A 21,782-nucleotide genomic window follows, 5' to 3' on the forward strand; every position below is an offset into this window, starting at 1 on the left:
GTTTGTGTGAAAATACAATGTGTTTGTGTGTGTCTGTGTCTGTGTGTGGGGGCTTTTGTAAATCTCAGTAGGCAAGTGACTGTAAACAATTTATTGTTCATCTTGTTTGAATGATCATCTACGGGCATTATGTATAAAAAAATTTACATGCTAAAATGCTTTCTGGAGATTGTAAATCTCCAGCCTTGCTTGCATAAACTTAAATCCCTGCACAGTCAGAATTGCATGAAAAGATTTATGCATACTTATCTCTTCTGGGTAGAAAAGAAAGCAGAAAAAATCTCAAAAAAGGATATGATAGTGGATATAATTTTATAAGAACAGAAAAATAAAGACCAGCTAAAATTTCTCATTCATCCATAGAGACTCATGACATTTTCATGGTTTGCAGACACAACAATTTCATAGCCATGCAGCTGCCAAGACAGTCGTGGATTATAATCAACTTCACAAGTCCCAGTAAAGCAGCTGTGAAATAGAAAAAATTATTTGCAAAGGATTTCTTTACTAATAAGCCAACTTGAATGTTAGCACAAACAAATCAAGCATGCTTTTTCATATACTTAAAAATATCTTGGCCTATTCCATAGCACTCACTTTTTCTAAAAATGAAAGTGCTTGTTATATTTACTTCTACGCAGCCCTATCCACTCCTGGTAATATTATAACAACTAGCTTAGGATTTAGAGTCTGCCAAACTGATTCCAGCTACTTTGAAAAAGAACAAAGCTTTAGAACAGGTAAAAGTGCTATAATTTAAAATAAGAACAGAAACATGCTCAAGGAACTTCAAAACACTTCTGTCTTAAATCAGTCACACAGCAAATCGCAAAGCCATTTTTAGAGTCTCGCATGTTTTTGCCAAGGTTGTTCAAGTTGCTTCGCAAAGTGCCCAGACAGGATGAAGGGATCGGTCTGTAGGTTGTTAAGTTTATGGGCTGAGGCTAGTGCAAAGTCAGCCATCACCACCCTTGAGCACTTCCTACTACACTTGCCTTCCTGCTGCTGGGAGGCTTGCTGAGTGAGACCTGGCTGCACCAGGCTGCTGCTCCCAATGGTGAGGGCAGAGCAAGGTACGGAGACCCGAGGCAGGATGGGGACATCCTCTCATCCGTGTATCCCACCCACCAGACAGCAGCAAGCACAGCCAGCAGTCAGAGGAGTGAGTGAGAGCCCAAATCAAAAGGTACACAGTCTTATAGCAAAAACAGAGTTAATAAGGGCATAAGCAATACTTGCTTTCCTGTATATTCTTCTCTCCTGAGCTTGCTGTAGACACCTCATCTAGGTAAAGAGCTTGGGCAGGCATATAAACACAGGTGATTCCATAGTCCCTTTGTTCAAAAATTACACTTCAGCACAGCCCCAGGCTGATACTCAGGATGAGGGTAGGCCCAGAGACATGGAAGTTTGCTGGGAGCTGGTGGGGAGTTTGCTGGGAGCCCTGGCCAGCTGAGAAGCCATGCTGGCCTCAGGGTGCTGTACAGAAATGAAGCTGCTGCACAGAAATGCAGCTGCTGCAGGCACAGACCCTCCCCGACACCAGACAGCTTCTGGTCTGCCTGCGGCCACTGATGTACCCCAGCCAGGCTGGACATGCAATGGCCTTGTCACTGCCAACAGCTTCTGCCATGAAAGCTGTCTTCTCAACCAGCTGAGACAAAGCAATGTAATTTTCCCACAAGCTATGTCTTCAAAGAAGCTGTGCATGTTCCCTTAGCCTGCCTAACCAGACTGAAAAACATTTCCCTCTCTCTGGAAAACATCTGAAGTGGAGCAATTTTGCCAGGAAGATCTGTGCTTATTTAACCTACTGTGCCACAGAAAACCTGGCATGAATCACAGCACTGTGCTGCACACCAGGCCATGTGGCAAAGCAACCTGCATGGGTGCTGCATCCCTTTCAGCTGCAGCACCTCCTCTTGTTGTCCTGTTCCTGCATCACATCTATGTGTGTAATCCATTAATTACTTCTGACCAATATATATGGAGGGTTTGGTTACATTTGTAGTGTAAAAGTTCCTCTTTGCAATTATTTTTCCCATGGATATATGTGGTGTATAGTAGACAGACACACCAAGCTGAAAAATGTGAGATTGCATGAGTATGAAGCTAGGCTTGAGCTAAAAAAATTAGGCTTATCTTTTTGTCAGAGCACAACTCAAGGGAGTTTGTGCCTGTCCATCAAATGCAGAACAAACACACACAGAGTATTCAAGTGGTCCCAAAGAGCTTTCAGTTTCTTTTGCCAGTTAAAGTATCCACATATTTTAAGGCCGTGCTTTGACCCACTTAGATGGTTGTGTAATCTCAGGGAAGGTCCCCTAAAGTTCAAAAATTATTTCATATAAAAGCCACTTGTCAGCACCAAAATATACTTTCTAAATTTCTGTTGCACACTCATTCTAGATACCACAGTGAGAAATAAGCAAACTTTACAACAGCCCTCCTGCAAACATCCACTCAACTATTTAAAACTATATCAGTTCTGTGTATAAGCCTTTTGCTTTCTACGAATAACCAATGAATATTATTACAATATTATTTCCAGTAAACTGGAACAGCAGAGCCTGTGCAAGCAGACTGCAGAAAAGCAGAACAGTCTCCCAGTTCAGTGTTTAACCAGTAATGCCACCTTGCTCCCACAGCTAGGATATCAAGGGACCGAGCACTCACCTGGCACAGCCATTTGGAAGACCTCTGCTAGTCCCAGAACTGCTAGTCAGGTGTGTGACCCTGCTATGGCTTTCCAAGTGACCTCTATATTGTACTTGACCTTGGCCACTTTTCCAGACCTCTGTATGTCTTCTCTAGGTGGACTGGAAAATCTTGGAACCTCAAGAGTTTCAGGCTGGGTTTCAGTCCTGCATGTCACCACACAGGAGCACAATGCCTGCTTGGGCCTCCCAGTACCACCAAAATTTCACCATAACTATAGAAGTAATTGTTCAGGTGAGGGGGGGTCCATAAAGAGGTCTTGTAAGTCTCAGAACTATCATGACTACCTCAAAGCAATAAATGCTTCTGCAATCTAGATTCCTAACGGGTTGCAAATCTGATGCCCCTTGGTCATAGTATGAGTCTTCTAAAGGATCAGGTTGTTTAGCCCAGTGTACTTGGCTTTCTCTGGAACCTGCCTTTGCCTCCTGAGCTGCTTGACTTCAGCTTCTGACACTGAGTGCACTACATATAGCAAGATACCAGTTAAGTGCTGGCGTTTTTGTTTGAGTTTCATTGGCACATGATTAAATTGCCACTTCTGTGTAAGTGCAACAATGCCAAACCACAGACTTGCATGCTAACGCACTTGTCACCTTGCAAGCCTGAAGTAAAGCTCATGATCTTGGGTAAGGTATCCGTAGGAGTCCCAGGTATGCAGGGAATGCAGGACTAAATACTTTGTGTCATAATTTACAGTTTGCATGTTACGGACACCTTTTTTCTGTTTGTTTCTCGTATCTTGGGCTCTGGCATAACTTGACAGTGAAATGTAAAATATTCCTAATCAAATACTTTAATGGCCACATACCTTTAATTATCCCAAACACAAAGAAGTAAAAACACGTTAAGCTTTTCCTGTATTTTACCAGTGCAAATCTGCTATCACAATTTTCAGCAAGGCTCTCAAAGCTTACCATTCATAGATGATTAGTCATGCTCTATGCTGTTATTTGATACCTGGAATGGGACTTCATTAATTTTCAGGCATTCTTAATGCACTGCATAATGTCAGAGATTACTGGTTCCTCATACATGAACTTTTCTTCCTCCATTTATTTAATGGATTTAATGGATTTAATGGAAAGTAATATAAATGTTTCTACTTAAGAGCTGCTCCTACTGGTTCGTGAAGCCAAGTGCTGATGCCAGCCCACCACCTTCTGGAACTCTGCAGAATCACAGCATTGCCTCAGAAACTGCTCTGCAGGAGTCTGAAAAGGACTGGAGACCAGGGGAAATGCTCAAACGAAATGTCATTCACTGCACACTCGTCCTGCAGATTGCCAGACAGCTGCTGGTGAGTGCCATTCAGACACTGGTTACCTGACTAGGAGAACCTTTGATCTGACCTGGAACAGACACTGAATTTTTTCCTTATGTTATCTTGTAGAATAAACAATAAGAGAATTTAAAAATAAATAAATATAAAAGTGAGGATTTGCACAGAAATTTCTCTTTGTCAGTGTAACACCACGAAAGTGATATGCCCCATCTCCAGCTCCCTGGTGTCACAGACATGGTGTGTACCCGGGAGAGACACACCAGCACCCTGACTCAAGGTCGCCACACCCACCCCATCTGCTCCTCCACAGGCATGTCTGGCTCAAGCACTCTGACAGGCTCATTAAACCAGCCTCACACCATGCCAGAGGCACTGAAGGCAGCTTTACACCTGGAATATCACGAGGAAGTTTTTGGAGGGTAAGAAGACAAAGCTAGAGTATGGTTAAGAGTATGATAAGCTCAGTGAGAGACTCCCCACTCCTTCTGAAGTGGGCACAAAAATCACTCTTAGATAAAAGCTTTAATTTGGTTTAGTTAATTATAAGCAGATTATCATTTAGGAAAACAATACCCGTCAACCCAGTTACTGTTTAACAGTCCATAGAGTAGATTTTCAAGTGTACTAGCTTGTTAGTAAATTTGTTTTACAGGGTGCTACTGATATGCCAATAAGTCACACCATAAGAGATGCCCTGATCCCACCGAAGTCAAGGGCAAAAAGTCATATTGACTGAGCAGAGGATGTATTTGGCCTTATAAAACCAGGAGCAAAGCAGACTAGGTCCTCACTCTGTCTTCCATTCCATGTGGGTACCTCTAAGACAGCGCTGTGACTTTATGCTTCTTTCTCTAGTCTCTGTTAATGTGCTGACATTTCAAGGGAGGTTTTGTTCATTTAGAGCATCCCAGTACCGTTCCCACCAGTGAGCACAGCTGACTCCTTCTCCCTGGTTAGTGATCTGACTTCTCCACACGTCTGAGCCTGGTGCTAACCTTCCAGACCTTGCAGATGGAGTCCAAAATTATATGAGGAGTTAGTATTGTACTTTAAATAGTACATAGTACTTAAAAGCTTAATAATCAAATTATTACTAGTGGATTTCAAATAGAAACTGGAAATGAAGGTTGCTGGTATCCCTGTGTTAATTTTGGCTTCCATTCCCTGGATTGCATGCTTACCAAGCAATACTGAGGGTGTGAACATTCAGGTTTGTGATACACCCGTGAAGAAAGCAGGGAAGAACAATTTACAGCAGGAGCTGCTGCCTCTGCAGTGCTGGCTGCTGGCAGAGCTCCTTACAGCCGGGGGCACTGCTGCTCCAGGCACTTTGCAAGAGGAGAGGCTCGTCCTTCCTCCAAAGCACGCAAAGTGTGATTGCATCAAATTGCAACAAAACCCCTGCCCACTTGCCAGTGTCCTCTCCAGGGGCAAGAGAAGATCTGCAAGCTGAGTGAATGTCTGCTCGTGATGGCATTGTGGCACAGAACAGGAGCTGCCAGCTGTAAGCACCGATGAGCTCTCAACCCCTGCGCTGTCAGTTTTCAGCCCTGCTCTGCACCCCAGTAAATACCATTTACATAGCACTTGAATATATGTTTCAGCCACTCTGCGGTTTCACCACAACTTTTGCATTCACCTAATGAACAACAATTAGAAGGAGGCAAGTTAACTACCCTACATACAGCAAAACACTGATGCACAGGCAAATGTGGGCAAACAAACATGCAAAAAAAAAGCGCCTGTGTTTCTGATACTCTCTCTTCCTCACTTTTCTGTACCACTAAAATTTTTTCCAAAAAACCTAACTACTTCTGACAGAATAAAAAGTCAGGGATACTTTGTTTAAATTAAAGAATAGTTAACAATATTAAAGCTACAATCTTTATCTGCTGCCTATACTAGCCTCTAACTCTTTTGTGGCTTTGTTGTCCGTAGACGGAGCTGCTTTCATAGCCTCTGCACACAGGAGGCCCTGAGGAATTCTGAGATATTTATTTCTTCTAAAGAAGCAATACAGAAAGTCAGTGACTCAAGTCCAGCTCCCATATCTCAACTTTTCTGGCAGCATCTGAGCTATGATGTATCTTCCACAGCTGAGGCACAGAGCTGTGTTCTCCTGGTGCTCAGATCTACATGGGGGAAGGTGTTTTGCTAAAACATTGGCCTTACTTCCCTTCTGATGCAAGTAAAGGGGTGAAGATGCCAGCTCTCAAAACACAAGAGACACCATGGTTTTCAATGCATGACACCACAGGAGTTGTGGACACCAGTCTCAGATGAGATGCCTGGCTTTCATGTTGCTGGAGGCAAGCTAAGCCCCAGGCAAATGTACACAATGCTATAGGGAATATTATGCCACATGTGGGACCCAGAAGGAATCAGCTGCCTTGTGTTTCTCCCCCAAATTCCCTGGCTGCATACCTGCAATGCACCTCATTCCCAGGCTAATGTGCTGCAAGAGTGAGACTGAACCAGTAATCCCCAAAGCCCATCCACCTTCATCTCAGGAGCAGAATGAAAGGACAGGGACCCACTAACAGAAAACAGGCAGGTAGAACTGTGAGTATTTAATTGACTGAATTAGGTAGAGGGGGGTGGAGGATCCAGCTAGCTGAGTAACCTGCACTGCAGCAGCGCCAGGGTCAGAAATCCTGGGTACACAGAGGACAAAGGGCCTCTTGCCACATGCAGAACGCAAAGGTCATTTTTGTGGTCTTTCAGAGATCACTAGGGGTGACTATTTGCAGGCCAAAATTCCTGACCAGAGACACATCTCCAGTGCCTCTTCCATGAAGTCAGCAGCCATGGCAGTTGTTTGAACACAGTCAGGGTATTAGACTGGATTAGACTGGACTTCACCTGCTGGTGCCACCCCTGGAGGCACCCTCCCACCAAGAATGTGCCAGTTAGCAGCTGACTGTCTGCATGAGCAATACTCTGCTCCCAGATTGCACGCACAGCACTTGCCACACGGTGGATCCCTCCTCAGTATAAAAAGGCTGGCCTGAGACAAAGCAAACCACAAAACAGTCAGCAGGAGAAAAAAGGGAAACAGCCTGTCGCTGGATCCTCTGTCCTACCACATGCCTTTCCACAATTAATCAGATCAGCAGGTCACACTGCCACATATTGGAGAATTTTAGTTCTGGTGTTTCATTTCAAGCTGTTGAGGCTGTGTTGCTTCCTGGACCATGCAATCCTTTCCCAAATACATAGTTTGAATTTATGTTTAGAAGCAGGTGCTTGGGATGTGAATGAGCTCCAGATACTACTCATATAGTGTCTATGTGTAGGATGTGCTGTAGTCACAGGGATTAATCAAAACACCAGAGCAGAATAAATACAGTAAATAAAGAGTAGGGGCTTCTTAGGCTGACCAAACATAGGCACAGCTTTAGTGTAGGCCCTGCCTGCATTTTTGGATCCAAAATATCTTGCCTTTCCTAATTGTCATATATTACATTGCCTTATTTAGCAGCAATGATGTGTCTCTCTCAGTGCACCAGTGCTAAGTAAACTTATTATACCCCTCCCATCCACCAGTCAGTGCTGGAATCTACTGTTCCAGGTCAATTCCAAGTCAGTACATTCATTATTATTTCTTTCACAGAAATAACGTAGCAAAAAGCAAAGCTCTTCTTTAAGGGAAGGATGCCCTTCCCTTAAAGTACAAGGTCTGGATTCTCAGCTTAGGAAGGCAGAGGCCTGGTCAAAAACAAAGTCTGAAGACAGTTTGGCAGATACTGGGTTTGAAGTTATGGACCCTGGGTCTGACAACATCCCCTGTTGCCATGGTTTAATCTAAGGCAGCAGCTCAGCCTCATGCAGCCCACAGTGCGATGGGGGAGAGAATTGGAGAAGTAAAAGCAAGTGAACTCATGGGCTGAGATAGAGACAGTTTAATAGCAAAAGCTGCAGGCACAAGCAAAGCAAAACAAGGGATTGATTCACCACTTTCCATGGGCAGGCAGGTGCTCAGCCATCCCCAGGACAACAAGGCTTCAACACACACAGCTGTGACTTGGGAAGACAAATGCCATCACTCTAAACATCCCTCCTTCCTCCTTCTTCCCCTGGCTTTATATGCTGAGCATGCCACTATATGGAATGGGATACCCATGTAGTCATTTGTGGGCAGCTGTCCTGGCTGTGTCCCCTCCCAACTCCTTGTGCCCCCCCAGCCTCCTTGCTGGTGGGGTGGGGTGGGGTGAGGAGCAGAAAAGGCCTTGACACTGCATGAGCACTGCTCAGGGAGAGCTAAAACATCCTGGTGTTATAAGCACTGTTTCCAGCAAATCCAAAACACAGCCCCATACCAATGCTTTGAAGAAAATAAATGCTGCCCCAGCCCAAACCAGCACAGCTGTGCACTGTATGTCTGCTGCACTGTGCTGTTGTAGCTGACACTGTCCACTTCAGCCGCAGTAGTTTGCTGTCCGTTATTGTCCCGTCATTGTACCTTAACTAAGCGTAACTGGGTAATACCAAACTGAGGTGGGAAGGCCCTACGAATTTGTGTTCTCTGCGCTGGTGCTCACTCAGGTGGTGCCTGAATGCATCATTTCACGAGCCGGGCTCAGGCACGTGCAGAGCGGACAGCGTGGCCGCAAGGCTGTGGTCAAGCACGGGGCGCCGGCGGCCCGCAGCACGGCGAGCTTGGGTGACCGCTGGGCCCCTGGAGCTCTGCACATGCTCCGTGTGCCAGCCCGGGCCGCTCGCGGAGCCCCGCTGGGCTGCGGGAGCTGCGGCATCCCCGAGCCGCGCGCAGGCACTTCCACTCGCTGCAGCCATGGCATTTTTCAGAATCTCAGAGAAGCTTCCAGCGGCACGTTTTTCAGAGAGTCCATAACAGAATATAATGTTTCCGTCAGGCTCTTGCCTTGCCTACAACCTGCAGCCCTAAGGCGAGTTTAATTCTCTAAGAGGAGGACTGGTGACAGCTGTCGTTTCACTGTGTACTGTGATATATGAGATTCTGCCCTTAAAACCTGGAGCTGGCATTTGTCTGGTCTGGTTGTAAATAATGACATAGATCACAATGGATTTCAGTTCCTCATCGGTGTTTGATCAGCACAAAGGTAAGTCACCTGCTACTAATTTCAAAATCCTGTGGTCCTCCAATGCGTCCCATGCAAATATACTGAGATTACTTGACAGAATGAGTAACATAAATTTTTGGGAAAGATCAGGTTTATTTTGATTTCATGTAAAGGAATTTCTTCCATCAGTTTTAGACTGGATGGATATTTCAGTCTATTGCTACAGTGATTTCTAAAATTTAATTTTCAGCAGAATAGCAACAGTGTCTGGCTACTCTTATGCTTAGCACTGAGAGATGTATTCTATATACTTATTTTTAGATTGTATATTGGTCTTATGGTTATAGACATTAAAAAGAGTTGTAGTAGTACCAAACAGAGCAGTTTAAAATGGAGTAAAAAATTTAAGAACAGCTGGTTTTCATAAGTCTACACTAAAAAGACTAGAAGCTGACAAGTGAAATACTTTGCTTTAGGAATTTAGCTGTATAGGGGAGTATTGCCATAATTGTAAATTTAAGATATCACTAAAATCCCCAACATAAAGATTTTCTACATTGTAAGGTTGGTATGGAAATAAAAATGTCTCTTTGTTGTCTATTTTGAAGTTAAATGTTAAATGTCACATCTTTATTTGCCAATACAATCTTCTATGTCTTATGGCTTAATCCACTGCAAGTGTAGCAGCATTCCTTTTATGTTCCCAAAGCAGGACACTGTCGTTTCCTGATTATGCATGTTGCAACAAATTTCTCCTTAAGCTGGTTTACCAAACAGTATGTGTGCAGTGGCCACAGTTTGCAGTGCAGACCTGAAAAATATCCGAGCTGACTTGGCCACGCTGGCCCCACAGTAAAGGGGGCTGAGTGTGGAAAAAAGATGAAAGCAGGAGGAAGACAAGATACTGCCCTTTAGGCAGCCGGGTGCCACAGGTTGTATTTCATGCTTGCCTACACTTCTCTGGTGAACCCGAAGTGAATACAGCCCCTATAAAGTGGTGGGTTTATGGCTGCCTTTCAGCCACAGTAGCACTCAAAGCCTGAGCAAGTCTTGGGAGCACTGCTTTACACCAACCCAGCTGGGACCCCCATGTAGTGGGGGACTAGTGGGAAGTAAAACTGAGGGACAAGAGAGAAAAAACTACTACCAGCAAGTATAAAGGAGAAAGGGAAGTGCAGTGGTAGAAGGGGGATCTGTACTGCAGGAATAGAGACAGGTACTCCTAAATCATGTGTGAATGATGCAAGGAGCACTTTTCCCAACAGGACAGACTTGTGGGGCTGACTGAGCTTCTGCAGCTCCAAACAGCCATTCCAACCTCTGCTTCTGCTGCACTATGAGTATGCTCTATGCCACATGCCAACCCAGTAGGGCTCAGAGTGGGGAGGCAGAGGGGAAACCCTGCATGCTCAGTGCCATCGGGATGGCTGCCAGGGAGCCAATGGAAGTGGTGCCAAGAATGAGGCTGGAATATCACCAGGGCTGGGGAAGGCAAAGCCAAGTCTTCAGATGGTTTAGGGGGCAGAAAGCAATGCAGGAGACTGCAGACCCTAACCAGTTTATCCAGATAGAATGGAGAGAGTTGGGAGGCAACATCTGCCTGTCACTCCCCTTGCCCCTAATCTGCACCCCTTCCTGCTGCCAGGCCACTCTCCACATTGACCCATCCTAATTCCTATCCAGCATCATCTGCACCCCATGTCAGTCTCCACCTACATCAACTCCCCAGCCAAAAGGTCTCTTCAGTATAAATTCATCATCTCTCCTTCACCAGCGCTGCAGGAATGCTTGCTCATTAGGTGATTTGTGACTTACTGCTTGCCTTCCCTGCTAGCTGCGTGGGAGGTGGATGGGGAGCAGGAGCACAAAACTCACAGTAATGGGATACTGAGGTCATTGGTTACCATGCAAAGAACGGTCTATTCAAAACTTACAGTATATAGTGGATTTTGTCTAAATACCATCTTAATGTCTGTTATTGATTTAAGCAGGCATAATTTTTTCAGCAAGGAAAAGGGGAATGTCTTTCATTACAGCAACTTATAACAATGGCGTAATACAAACTATCTTTCAAATACACTAAATTACTCTCTGTTGGTCTGAAAAAATAATTCCGCTCTCCTCCCAAACCTTTTTTGCTCCATCCCACACATCAGAAGACTCTCCCAACTACAAATGAAAATAAAACCCCGGCATTCCAAACTTGAAAATCACACAGTCTCTTTGCAAGATGTCTTATGGTACTGCTCAATAATATCTTATAATACTTACAATAGTAACAGCAATATGGGTGGGACTTAAAGAAGGCAAGCAGCACCAGAAACCCCTTCCCTCCTAAATGCTTGGTGCCGTTTAAATAAATGTGTGCTGTTCCTGGCTTCAAATGTTTATCAATTAAACAGAGAAGCTAGACAAAGGCCTGGTGCATGCACAGCCAGGCACACACAGGGATTACTGCTTTGTTAAGTGCTCAATAAAAACACAATAGTAGGGAGTAAGTTACAGTTTTCAAAAACTGCACTCATCCACCTCCCGCTGACCCTTGACACTGACATGCTGAAAACAAATAAACTACCCAGTATTGTATCCTGACAACAAGGTGTAGGAAATCACGTATGGCCTTTGGCTAGTGGCGGAGACAAGAGGGATTATGAGAGAGAGGGTTACATGCCTAAATATTTCTTCTTCCCAGTGAACGTGAATTATCCTATATTCCCATCTTCAGTTTTTAATATCTTGTGGTTTAGCAAGTCCTAAATCAGCCATTGTCAAGAGCATGTACATCAAGCTCCAGCAAATTCATTTAGAACTTAAAAATCCAATGCTCTAGAAAGCATGCACTTATGTGCCTCTGTTGTACACTTTGCAAAACAACACATCAGGCAACATCACAAATTGTGTAAAACATGCATTCTCCATAGTACAGTCAGAGGAGAATTAATGTCATGAGAAGCACAATTTCATTGCTCTGAATCCTGTGATCATTCTGTATCTCTCTTTATATACCCCCTTTTCTGACCAAAAGAAAACTACTTTGCCTTGAAGAAATGATGCATTCTTAAAACACTGCAGCTTATTTCAGATAGATTGGTGTTTAACTTTGATTGTTTCTGAGGATTTTAGTACCACCCTGTATGTCATTTAGTCTTTTCTTCCAGACCTTTCTATACCACTACTGTCAGCCTGCAGTTTCTCCCCTGCCTTTCTCTATACACAAGCTCCTAAATGGAACTTCTGCCTTTCTGAATCTGACAGCTTCCCCAGTAGCATAGCAATTCTCCAAAATAAAATGTAAAATGTATTTGAAATGGGACTAGTATCTACTGGCATTTATAGAACAGCAAGATAATGATGGAATAACTCTACCACATTAGAAGGTGAAGAGTCAGGCATTTGGCTGTTCACAATCCTTTTATGCCACATGGTGCTTGTGCCCCAGCCACAGCCAAGCTCCCAGCAGGGTAAGCTCACAGCAGGGGACACAAGTACTCAGTACTTCACTGTTGCCTTCTCTGAACCATTCCTCTTCTGCCCAGGAAGGTGTCTTCAAAAATAAATGTCCTACTAGCTTTGCGCCCATACTTCTTCATTCCTTGACAGGGTAAGCTGGAGGAAGATGAAGTGGTCTTGTTGTTCACCTGGAGCCAAGTGCATCCAGCACAAACAACATCCAAGCTCTCCCAGCATTTTCTGCTTCCTGTCATGTGAAGCATCAGAAGACCATTTATCTGTCTTCCTTCTCACTCCCCATCCACAGTCATACAGGCCACGTTAAAGACACCCCACTTGAAGCTGTGTCACCCTACAGAAATGGAATTTGTGTCAGTCTTCTTTATTCAGATGCACAACATGGGCACTCATCCATTCCTCCTGGCCCAGGCTCCCTCACCAGCAGGGTGACAGCCTGCTCCACCTGCATCTCCTTGCTCTGGCAGCTAGGACTCATGGGTGGGGAAGTGTGAATCTTTGTGGCCTTCATGCCACCATCGTTTCACAGGAAGGGAGCCTGTGTTCTGCAAGAAGGGGCAGGGGCAAAACTCCATTCATCCATCACTCCATCCATCCATCCATCCATCCGTCCATCCATCCATCCATCCATCCATGTTTTACTTCCTCTCCTCATACAAAAGGACAATTGCTCTGGGGAAAGCAGACTGAGCCCAGCACAAGCAAAGGGGAGGTGTCTTGGTTTTATCTAGGGGAAGAAGGGCAGAGATACTCAGAGACCCACATGAAGGAGCGCACCCTTGTCCTCATCTTCCTGCCACAGCGCCCTCCAGGTAAGCAACTGCTCTGCTCAGGAGATGGAGATTTTCCTTTTGTGGCTGGATTTCTCTGCTCCTGACTCACAATAGGAATACTTTACAATACTTACAAGGCAAAAAAAGAGTACAAAATTTACACATGTAATACATCAAAGGAGGTGAGGGCCCCTTTGATTCACTGTCTGCCTCAGCCCATCTAAAGATTTCTTTCCCACTGCCAGCAGCATCTTCTCTGTACCATACCCACACAAAACCTGCACAGCTGTACACAACAGCAGCCGTGAGAGGAGCTGTGCCAGTGCTCAGGGCTGGCACACCCTGGTACCTCCAGAGACTGGACAAGAGGCGCAACACAAGCAATCAACCACTCAGACCTGAGCTTGTCATTAATATGTTTTTGTTGAGTGTACCAATTGTGAGAGGCATCTTCAGGTCTGACATAATAAGGAAATATATTAACTGGACTGGTGGTAAAGTCACTTCTTTTTTTCATGTACTGGTCACTGATGATGACTCTCCAGAGGCAATGACTCCTCATCTCTCTGCATCTCCCAGGCCCACAGGACAAACCTTCTGAGCCAAATGAACAGTTGCCTTAGCAATAGATCCATCAACAGAATAAAAATCAAGTTAACATTTTTATTCACAAATTTAATGAGGTGTGTAATTTAAAATACCAGTTAGAAGAAAGAAAATAAATTAGATTCTCTTTAGTTGAAGAGCAATGGAGAGGAAATCTGTGACAAAGGCAGATTTAACATCAGCTTTTTAATTCTCCCAAGCCAACAAATAGAGTTCCAGCTTTGACAGACTAACCTATTGCAGGGTAAGAGCTGATTGTGTTTCCATGGCAGCCAAATTTTGAAGTCCAGAGTGCTGATTGCACCCAGTGAGAGAAGGTCATGTGGAGAATTAGGCTAGGCTGTAAAGCCCAGCATAGAGCTCATGCAGGTTCATCTGAGACAACATCTGATCACAACGTGAGTAGTGTGGCTAATATTTAAAGATCTTTTTTCACTAAAAAATATAATGACAATGTTTAAAATATAATTTCTACCAATGTGTTACAAATATAATTGATTATGGTTAATAGCTTTATACTAACTTTTCAAATGCTCTTTAAACTATCTCACCTTTTTTGCACAGCTTACAGAGTCATGCTATCTGCAGAAGTACAGATTTGTACAGTACAATTTGACAGTACAGATAAGTCAACAGTCACTAAATCTGTCTTTCCTTTGATCAACTCCCTAGTGTGATTTAGGCATTTTCTCCAGCTAACAAGGTAGTGCAGTGGCTGGACAAGTAATATGTTCTAAAGCTCTGACCCTGTCCTGGTGTAGCCTGGAATACAGTTAATTTTCTTCTTAGCAGCCAATACAGTGCTGTATTTTGCATTTAGTAAGAGGCTAATGTTGACAACACAGTGCAGTTTTAGTTGTTCCTAATTAGTGCTCACCCTAAATCCAGGACATTTCAGTGTCCTGTGCTCTGCAGCAATCAGGTGCTCAAGAGGCTGGGGGAGCATGGCCAGGAGAGCTGACCTGAACTGGCCAAAGGGATATTCCATACACAGACCAACATGGCCAGGGTGTGAAATGGGGGGAGCTGCAGGAAGACAGGCTGGGAGTTGGTCAGCAGGTGGCAAGCAGCTGTATTGTGCATCACTTGCCTTTCTTCGGTTTTATTCATCTCTCTCTCTCCTTTTATTGGAATTATTAATGATTATGTTGTTGTTGTGATGATGATGATGATGTGTTATTTCAATTATTAAACTGTTCTTATATCAACCCACCAATTTTACCATTTTCTGGTTCTCCTTCCCACCCCACAAGGGTCAGGACAGTGATTCAGCATTGGAGGCATCTGGGGTTAGACCTGAACAGACCCTCAGCCATTGTGAACAGTACAGCTCACTGCAGCTGTACTTCTTTTCGAGTTAATAGGGATCAGAAACATAAGACTGTTTCTGACCAACAATACATATCTAGAGCATTTTACCATAACATCAGATTTGACCCTGCACCAAAAAAATCTACTTTTTGACTCCTAGAGTTAAGAGGTCCACTTGAAGCATGTGGAGCATGGGATGACCAGTCTGAAAGGAAGTGAAAAACAAAGAAGCAAAGAGAACATCGCTATTATTTCCTTAGAAAGAAAAGTCTGAGGAATGTTCCAGAACAGGTCCTGCAAGGCATCTGCTTTAAATAATAACTTACACTGTAGCTGCCAGACAAAATAAACCTCTCCTGGGTTCAAAGCAATAGTCCACTTTTCCTTTTTGCAGGAATTATCAACACAAACCACTGCTGCCAGAAGCTTCCTCTCCCAAGAAGAGAATTCCCTTGGACATTGCAGGGAAGTGAAAAGCCTCAGTCTTCTGACTGGTGCAAGAATAACACTGAAACTGAAAACACCTAGGTCCTGATTTTGTCCTATCTCATAAAAGTGCAGCCAGAAATACTAAGAGCTAGTTCAGTTATTACATTTTTTTCTCAAGTCATGTTACATTAGTATGATTTCTTACAAGAAGTGGAAACTTTCCAGAATTTTTCTTAAGTCCTTTGAGTGTCTATGTTGGAAAGTTTTTGGAAGAAGTTATGATGAAAAGCAAGTTTCAGATGACTAACAAAAACCACAGTGCTGTTTAGATACACTTTGTTCCACTCCAAGTTACTCAGCCATTTAAACAAGTGTCATAATTTTCACTATTTATCGCTTGTACTTGCTCTCTGCTTACTCATGGACGTGCTCCTTCTCTGCAGCTGATGCAGCAGAAGAGATCGACTTGGCTGTGGTTTACCAAGCAGCAGCTAATGGGGATGTGAACACCCTGACTGCAGTGATCCGAGAGGATCCTTCCATCCTGGAGTCTTGTGACAGAGAGGGTAAATAAAAGCCGAACTTGTTCTCAGGAGATCTGTTGCTTCAGCTTGCAATTAAACTTTCCGGTTTTTTATTATGATTTTTGTGTTCAACAAATTATATTTAGTAGCAGAATATGGGAAATTTGAGTTATTCGTTGGAACATCCACTGGAAATGCACAGTTTGGATAATTCCTTCCCCCTATAATTGTAAGATATTTTTATATGATTACAAATAAGCTGTTCTGCTATAATTAGAGAGTACTTTACCATTAATTTAGTTTATCTTATTTAGGGAGATGCTGAGAAACTGTTGGCATTTCAGGGGAGGAAAAAGAATGTTTTTACCAATGCCAAATGACATACATTCTGCACATCTCTAAAGCAAAGGTTACAGTAGGTGTACAGTCACAGTATGAATGGTTTTGTCAAGTATGAATCATTTTGCCAAATGATTGGTTATACAGTCTGCAATGATCTAAATGATCTGTTTTATCTGTCGGGCTGTGCTCATTTTGTGTTCAAGTTACTGTTTAATGTTATTACAAATTATTGTACATTGGCTGGGTTTTCTATGCATCTGTTTCCTAAGTGAATAAGAACCACAGACCTCTGGAGGCTGTTCTCAAGAATAACCTTTTTTTTGTCAGAAGTATTTTTTTAATTGCAGTTTCTTATAAAGGCCTTTCTAAATTCTTAAAAATTCTTTTTAATTGCAGTGTTCTTCTATGAACACTGTCTTTTCTAATCTTTAACAGCTTCTACCAAGCTACCAATTTTTCTTACACTTTAAACAAGCCATTCTAACTGTTATCTTTAAAACATCTGCTGGTTAGTAGGGAAAATTTACTCAAGACAAAATGCTCCCAGTCCAGTTTGTTAATGGGAGAGACTAGGTATAAAAGGTGGGTGGAGTAGGTGGAGATGGATTGGTCAGCAAACAGAAGTATTCAGCTCCAAAATTAACTTGTTTCCTAGGTTGTCCATGCAAATGTAACTAAAGACCAGTTTTGCAACACAAAACATACAGCTCATATCTTGCACTTCTGTCAGGCTCTGCATGACCTCAGGTTGAGTAGCACATTTCCTCAGCAATCTCATTGAGTCCAGTAAGAATAATTATACTTCAACTATATATGAAGTTTCTAATAGTCTTATAGTTTCTAATAATCATGTTTATTCCCAGCTTAGTAATTTTAAATTGCTTTTTCAGATTCTGCAGGAAAATCTCTTGCCGTTTTTCAGCAGTTAACAGAATGGAAGGAAAAGGAAGCAATTAAATACTGTACTTCATGAAGAAATTTGATTATTAGGTTTAAATGTAGATTTCAGGGGTTTTACAAAACTGAAAATTTTTGCAGGATATTAAAAAAAGTTCTTATCAAAACAGGAAATAAAATGTCCTAGACCAAATCCAGACTTCAAATTAAGTTTTCTCTGCATAAAGGGCAACTCACACTTTTATACCTTTGCAAGGGACACCGCTTGATTTTGTAAGTCTTTTGAATACACAGACAGAATGAAGCTGGGTTTTGAGAAAATTAGACAAGCATCATCTGTCTACTAGTCATTCTGAAGAATATTAGCCTCCAGAATGGTGTACAAAACCAAAAGTTCATTTTGGGAACAGAAAAGCACTTTTCCCTCCAAAAGCACAGTTAATGAGGCAAAGCTTTTGCTAATATAGTCATGCTCTTTTTAAAATCAGTGGTCAGTGACTGGCATAGCAGTTACTTCCTGTCTAAAAAAAGCTGAGTACAACTATTGGACAGTTGTCAGAGAAAGGATTTGTTAACTTGCCAGTGTTAACATTAGAAAATAAGAAACTGTATCTTATAAACATGACAAAACAAAATTGTAAAATAAATGTGGCTCTCTTCCCCAGGTTGCACACCTTTGATGCATGCTGTGTCAGGACGCCAGGTTGATACAGTGAAGCTTCTGTTGAAGATGGGAGCCAATATTAATACTCAAGATGCTTGTGGACGTACCAGTCTGTCTCTGGCAACGTATTTGGTACCAAGACTTGGGGGACAAAGATGGAGGAAGGGAGTAAATGTGCAGACCAAATAAGATTTCTGCTTATGCTACAGAAAAACAAAAGTGCAAGACATTTAGTTCTAGACAACAGTGGAATTGGTTTTGAAACTCTACTGCGATGCAAACCTGGAGCAATGATTGTTACAAGAGGATGAGGACTCCTGTCAGATACTCCTGTCAGAGTGTCCTTTCTCTTTTGGGTTGTAAAATCAGTGCATGATATGAGGATGTCACAAGAAAAAATTTTTTCTATGCACTGGAAATTTCCCTCTTAATAGGCAGATTGACTTCTCCCCCTTGCATAGTCAGCATTAGATATTTATGCTCAGGTGAGGGCTTTCCTGTCTCAAATTCTGGTGATCAGCAGGCATGTGTTCCTGCACACCACATGAACCAGGGCATTGCTTCTTTTTGCTGTGGTCCTGGACTTTGGATGGCCAGGCTGAGAACTGAAGTTCAGGGTGTTGCAGGTGCTGCGGCACTTGTTCAGATCATAAACAATCCAGTCCCCTGATCAACCTACATGCAAGTGGCAGGAGGGGCAGACATCCCACCGAGACATTTGGGAAGGGAATTGTACTTCAGAATCTATCTGAAGCAACAAGGATGGTCCTCTTCTCCTTAGTCTTCTACTCCTTGCGGGAGGTAATTCAGGTTTCAGAGAGAGAGTGGGGACCAAGTTAGCCGAGCAGATTGGGCTTCCGTTATTAATCGGACAGAAAGGAAGGAGTGTCCAGCCATGCTGCATAGTATGAGTTAAGCTGGATGACTGCCAGCCCATTTAAACAGACACTGTGGCAGCCTAATTAAATGACATACCTTGCACCTAGTTTCTTCCTGAAAATTCAGGACAAAAACAATGTTCCTGCTTAGCTATGCAATATTCAGCCAGAAAATAAATGTAGAAAATAACAAAACAGGCAGTCCCATCCAGTGCAAGGATCATGCCCCACTTACTTGAGAACAAACATTTCCTCTGCGAGATATTTTTAAAAAATCCCATAATAAGTGTCATGCTCCTTTTTTCCTTCCTCTTTTCCCGGAGGGGAAAAAATATTCTTTGGAAAAAAAGAAAAGACTGGAAAAGATTTAAACCACCCAGGCTTCTAAATTTCCATTTCTGTTTCTCTGAGGGATGTAACCAGAGGTCCAGAGAGAATTCAGCTGTGATGTCTGTCCAAACAAATGAGTTCAGGAGAGTTGCACAGTCAAGACTGCGTGTGGGACTTGGTGGCCTTGTACTTCCACCAAGAACTCCAACAGGGATGTTCTGATTCCACCATTCCCCACATTTGCCCCAGAAATGCTCATAATGCCAATCCAAAATAGCTCATATGGGAGGGAATGATCTTTATCAATTGCCTGCTGAGGTTTTAACGAAACACTTAAACTCATGCTTGATTTTGTTTAGACTTAAGTATATGCTGAAAGATTCATGCAGTCACAACCAGACTGTTTACTTGCTTTTATGTGGAGGTGATCAATAGAAGGTTTTAGTCCAAGAACTGATTCATCCCAGATGTTTTGGTGCTATTTTCAGTCTAGCATTGCCACTAATACAAACTTCTGCAACAACATTTATAAGACCACACTCTAAGGCTTTTTATCATTGATTTGCCATCCCTGCTAAAATCTCACAAATGAAATGAGATTGAGTGCTCATGTTCTTGGTTTGATCTAGCATGATTGAATTCACATGTAAGAATACGTGTAGTATTTGCTAGCGATACAGGAATTACCAGATTTTTACACACTGTTAGTGCTTGCCACAGCTGCAGGGAAAAAAAAAAAAAACAAAACAAAAGCGAACAAACAAAATACTGTGTAAATGAAACACCTTTTCAGAGAAATGAACAACCAACATAGTTTGAGACCCAGACTACAAAGGGGAACTACTCTCAGTGCTGAGAACCCTCTACTGAGGAAAAAAAGTCCGGTTCCTCTGCTGCCAGAAATGGCTACAGTCACATGCGAATGCCAGCACCAACAAGAAAAGATCTGGCCTTACACATTTCACTTTCCTCTTTGATATGCTGTAATTTCTTTTTTAGGGCTGGCTAGAAGGCTGTGTCAGCCTGCTCAGGAATGGTGCTAAGCAGAACATACCTGACAAGAACGGGAGGTTGCCACTGCACGCTGCCACCGCAGAGCCTGATGTGAGGTATGTGCCTGGCTCCCACACCTTTTGCTGGCTGAATCTCACAGGTAGCCAGCAACCCAAGGAGACCCCACATTAGGAATAATAGTTGTGGCAGCTACACTTGTGACCTGCATCTTTGTTTAGTGGTTACCATGAAGCAGGTAGAGAGGAGGAAAAACATTGCACAATATTTGTGTACCAGAGGTCGATGTCCAGGTAAAGTGAGGAGCCTGGTTTAAGATTGCAATAGCTGGAGGAGTAAAAATAATTATAACAGAGGTTGAACCCCTGTGTTTCCCCTGCCCAACTACCTTTCTGTCACCTACCCACATGAAATATTTCAAGACTTCTTCTCTGGACTTCTCCTCTGAGTAGCATGGTAAATGTGAGAAAAGTTTTCCACAAGACAATCTCTCTGAAAACCCCTCCCATAAAGGGGAAGTTAAGGATTGGTGGTCTGGCTCATTTTTAACTACTGTTACTGAAGGTAGAGTAACAGCTACAGAGTGTCTTCACAAGAACTGTTAAGAAATATTCTCTTTGTCTGATTCCAGCCTGTGACAATAGGAAGGTTTAATAAATTTGGTTTGTACATTTGAACAAATTCACTCAAAAATCTCCCCTATAAGTAAATCATGCCTGAAGGTATAGGAACACTAAAATGCCCTAGGGTATATTACTGTGTCCCGCAGCCATAGGGAGAAGGAGAGAAGATCCAGCAGGCAGGAACTGTGCAGCAAGATTGATTTCTTTAATTATGTTACAAACTCTTTTATAGACTTTTTTCTTCATAATCTAATTGGACAAGGATCAGCCACTCCTTGGGGGTGATTGGCTAAAATCCTAAAACATCCATTGTCAAAATATTTTTCTACTGTACCATAAACAAGGCTTCTCAGGGTTGCAGGAGTTTGGTTGTTTACAGAACTCTGCTACTATCTCCTGTGAGAGAGAAAAGTCTCTCACGGACTTAGAAAACAGCAAGAAAATCCTTGCTAGCAGCATTTTTGTATCCACAAAGGAAGACATTAGAAATAGGTAAAACTTTCAGTACATGCAATATGTTCATGTGACTTAATCACTGAGTCTACAATTTTGTTCCTGTAACCATATCGGACCAGCCCAGACATCTGGCCATTTCTGCTGATCTTGTTCTCCAGCCTATTTTTATAGTTTTCTTCATTTTCCACATTATCTTTGCTTTTCATGCATCACTTGAAGGGAATAATTTGATATTTCTGCAAAAAAAAAGGTCACTATCATTAAACAAAGCCAACACAGAAAGAAGAGAATGTTTGTACAACACCACACATGCTGCTACTTGAAAGGGAACACTACATTAATCTACTCTACCAGGAGCACCCTGGCTCCCCTGAATGTTTTTCATGTTCTCCATGGATACAGGTAGACCTTTCTTTGCTTTACAC

The 21,782-nt window shown here is 42.8% G+C and overlaps 1 protein-coding gene across 4 annotated transcripts in view; it reads left to right on the forward strand.

Annotated features, from left to right (window-relative positions):
- The first annotated feature begins 8,617 nt into the window (after positions 1 to 8,617).
- ANKRD55 (ankyrin repeat domain 55) overlaps positions 8,618 to 21,782 on the forward strand; it is a 46,893-nt gene continuing 33,728 nt past the window's right edge. Inside the window, exons 1-4 of one of the 4 annotated variants that reach the window (XM_019283502.3) lie at positions 8,618 to 9,084; positions 16,076 to 16,198; positions 18,061 to 18,191; positions 20,267 to 20,376. In XM_019283502.3, the coding sequence (XP_019139047.1) occupies positions 9,045 to 9,084; positions 16,076 to 16,198; positions 18,061 to 18,191; positions 20,267 to 20,376 (404 nt within the window). In that variant the 5' untranslated portion in view covers positions 8,618 to 9,044. Of the gene's footprint in view, positions 9,085 to 12,088; positions 13,326 to 16,075; positions 16,199 to 18,060; positions 18,192 to 20,266; positions 20,377 to 21,782 lie in introns of those variants that run through there. The other 3 variants (XM_010395283.4, XM_019283501.3, XM_019283503.3) reach the window with 3 other exon arrangements.

This window comes from Corvus cornix, chromosome Z (assembly GCF_000738735.6).
Source record: "Corvus cornix cornix isolate S_Up_H32 chromosome Z, ASM73873v5, whole genome shotgun sequence".
NCBI lineage: Eukaryota > Metazoa > Chordata > Aves > Passeriformes > Corvidae > Corvus > Corvus cornix.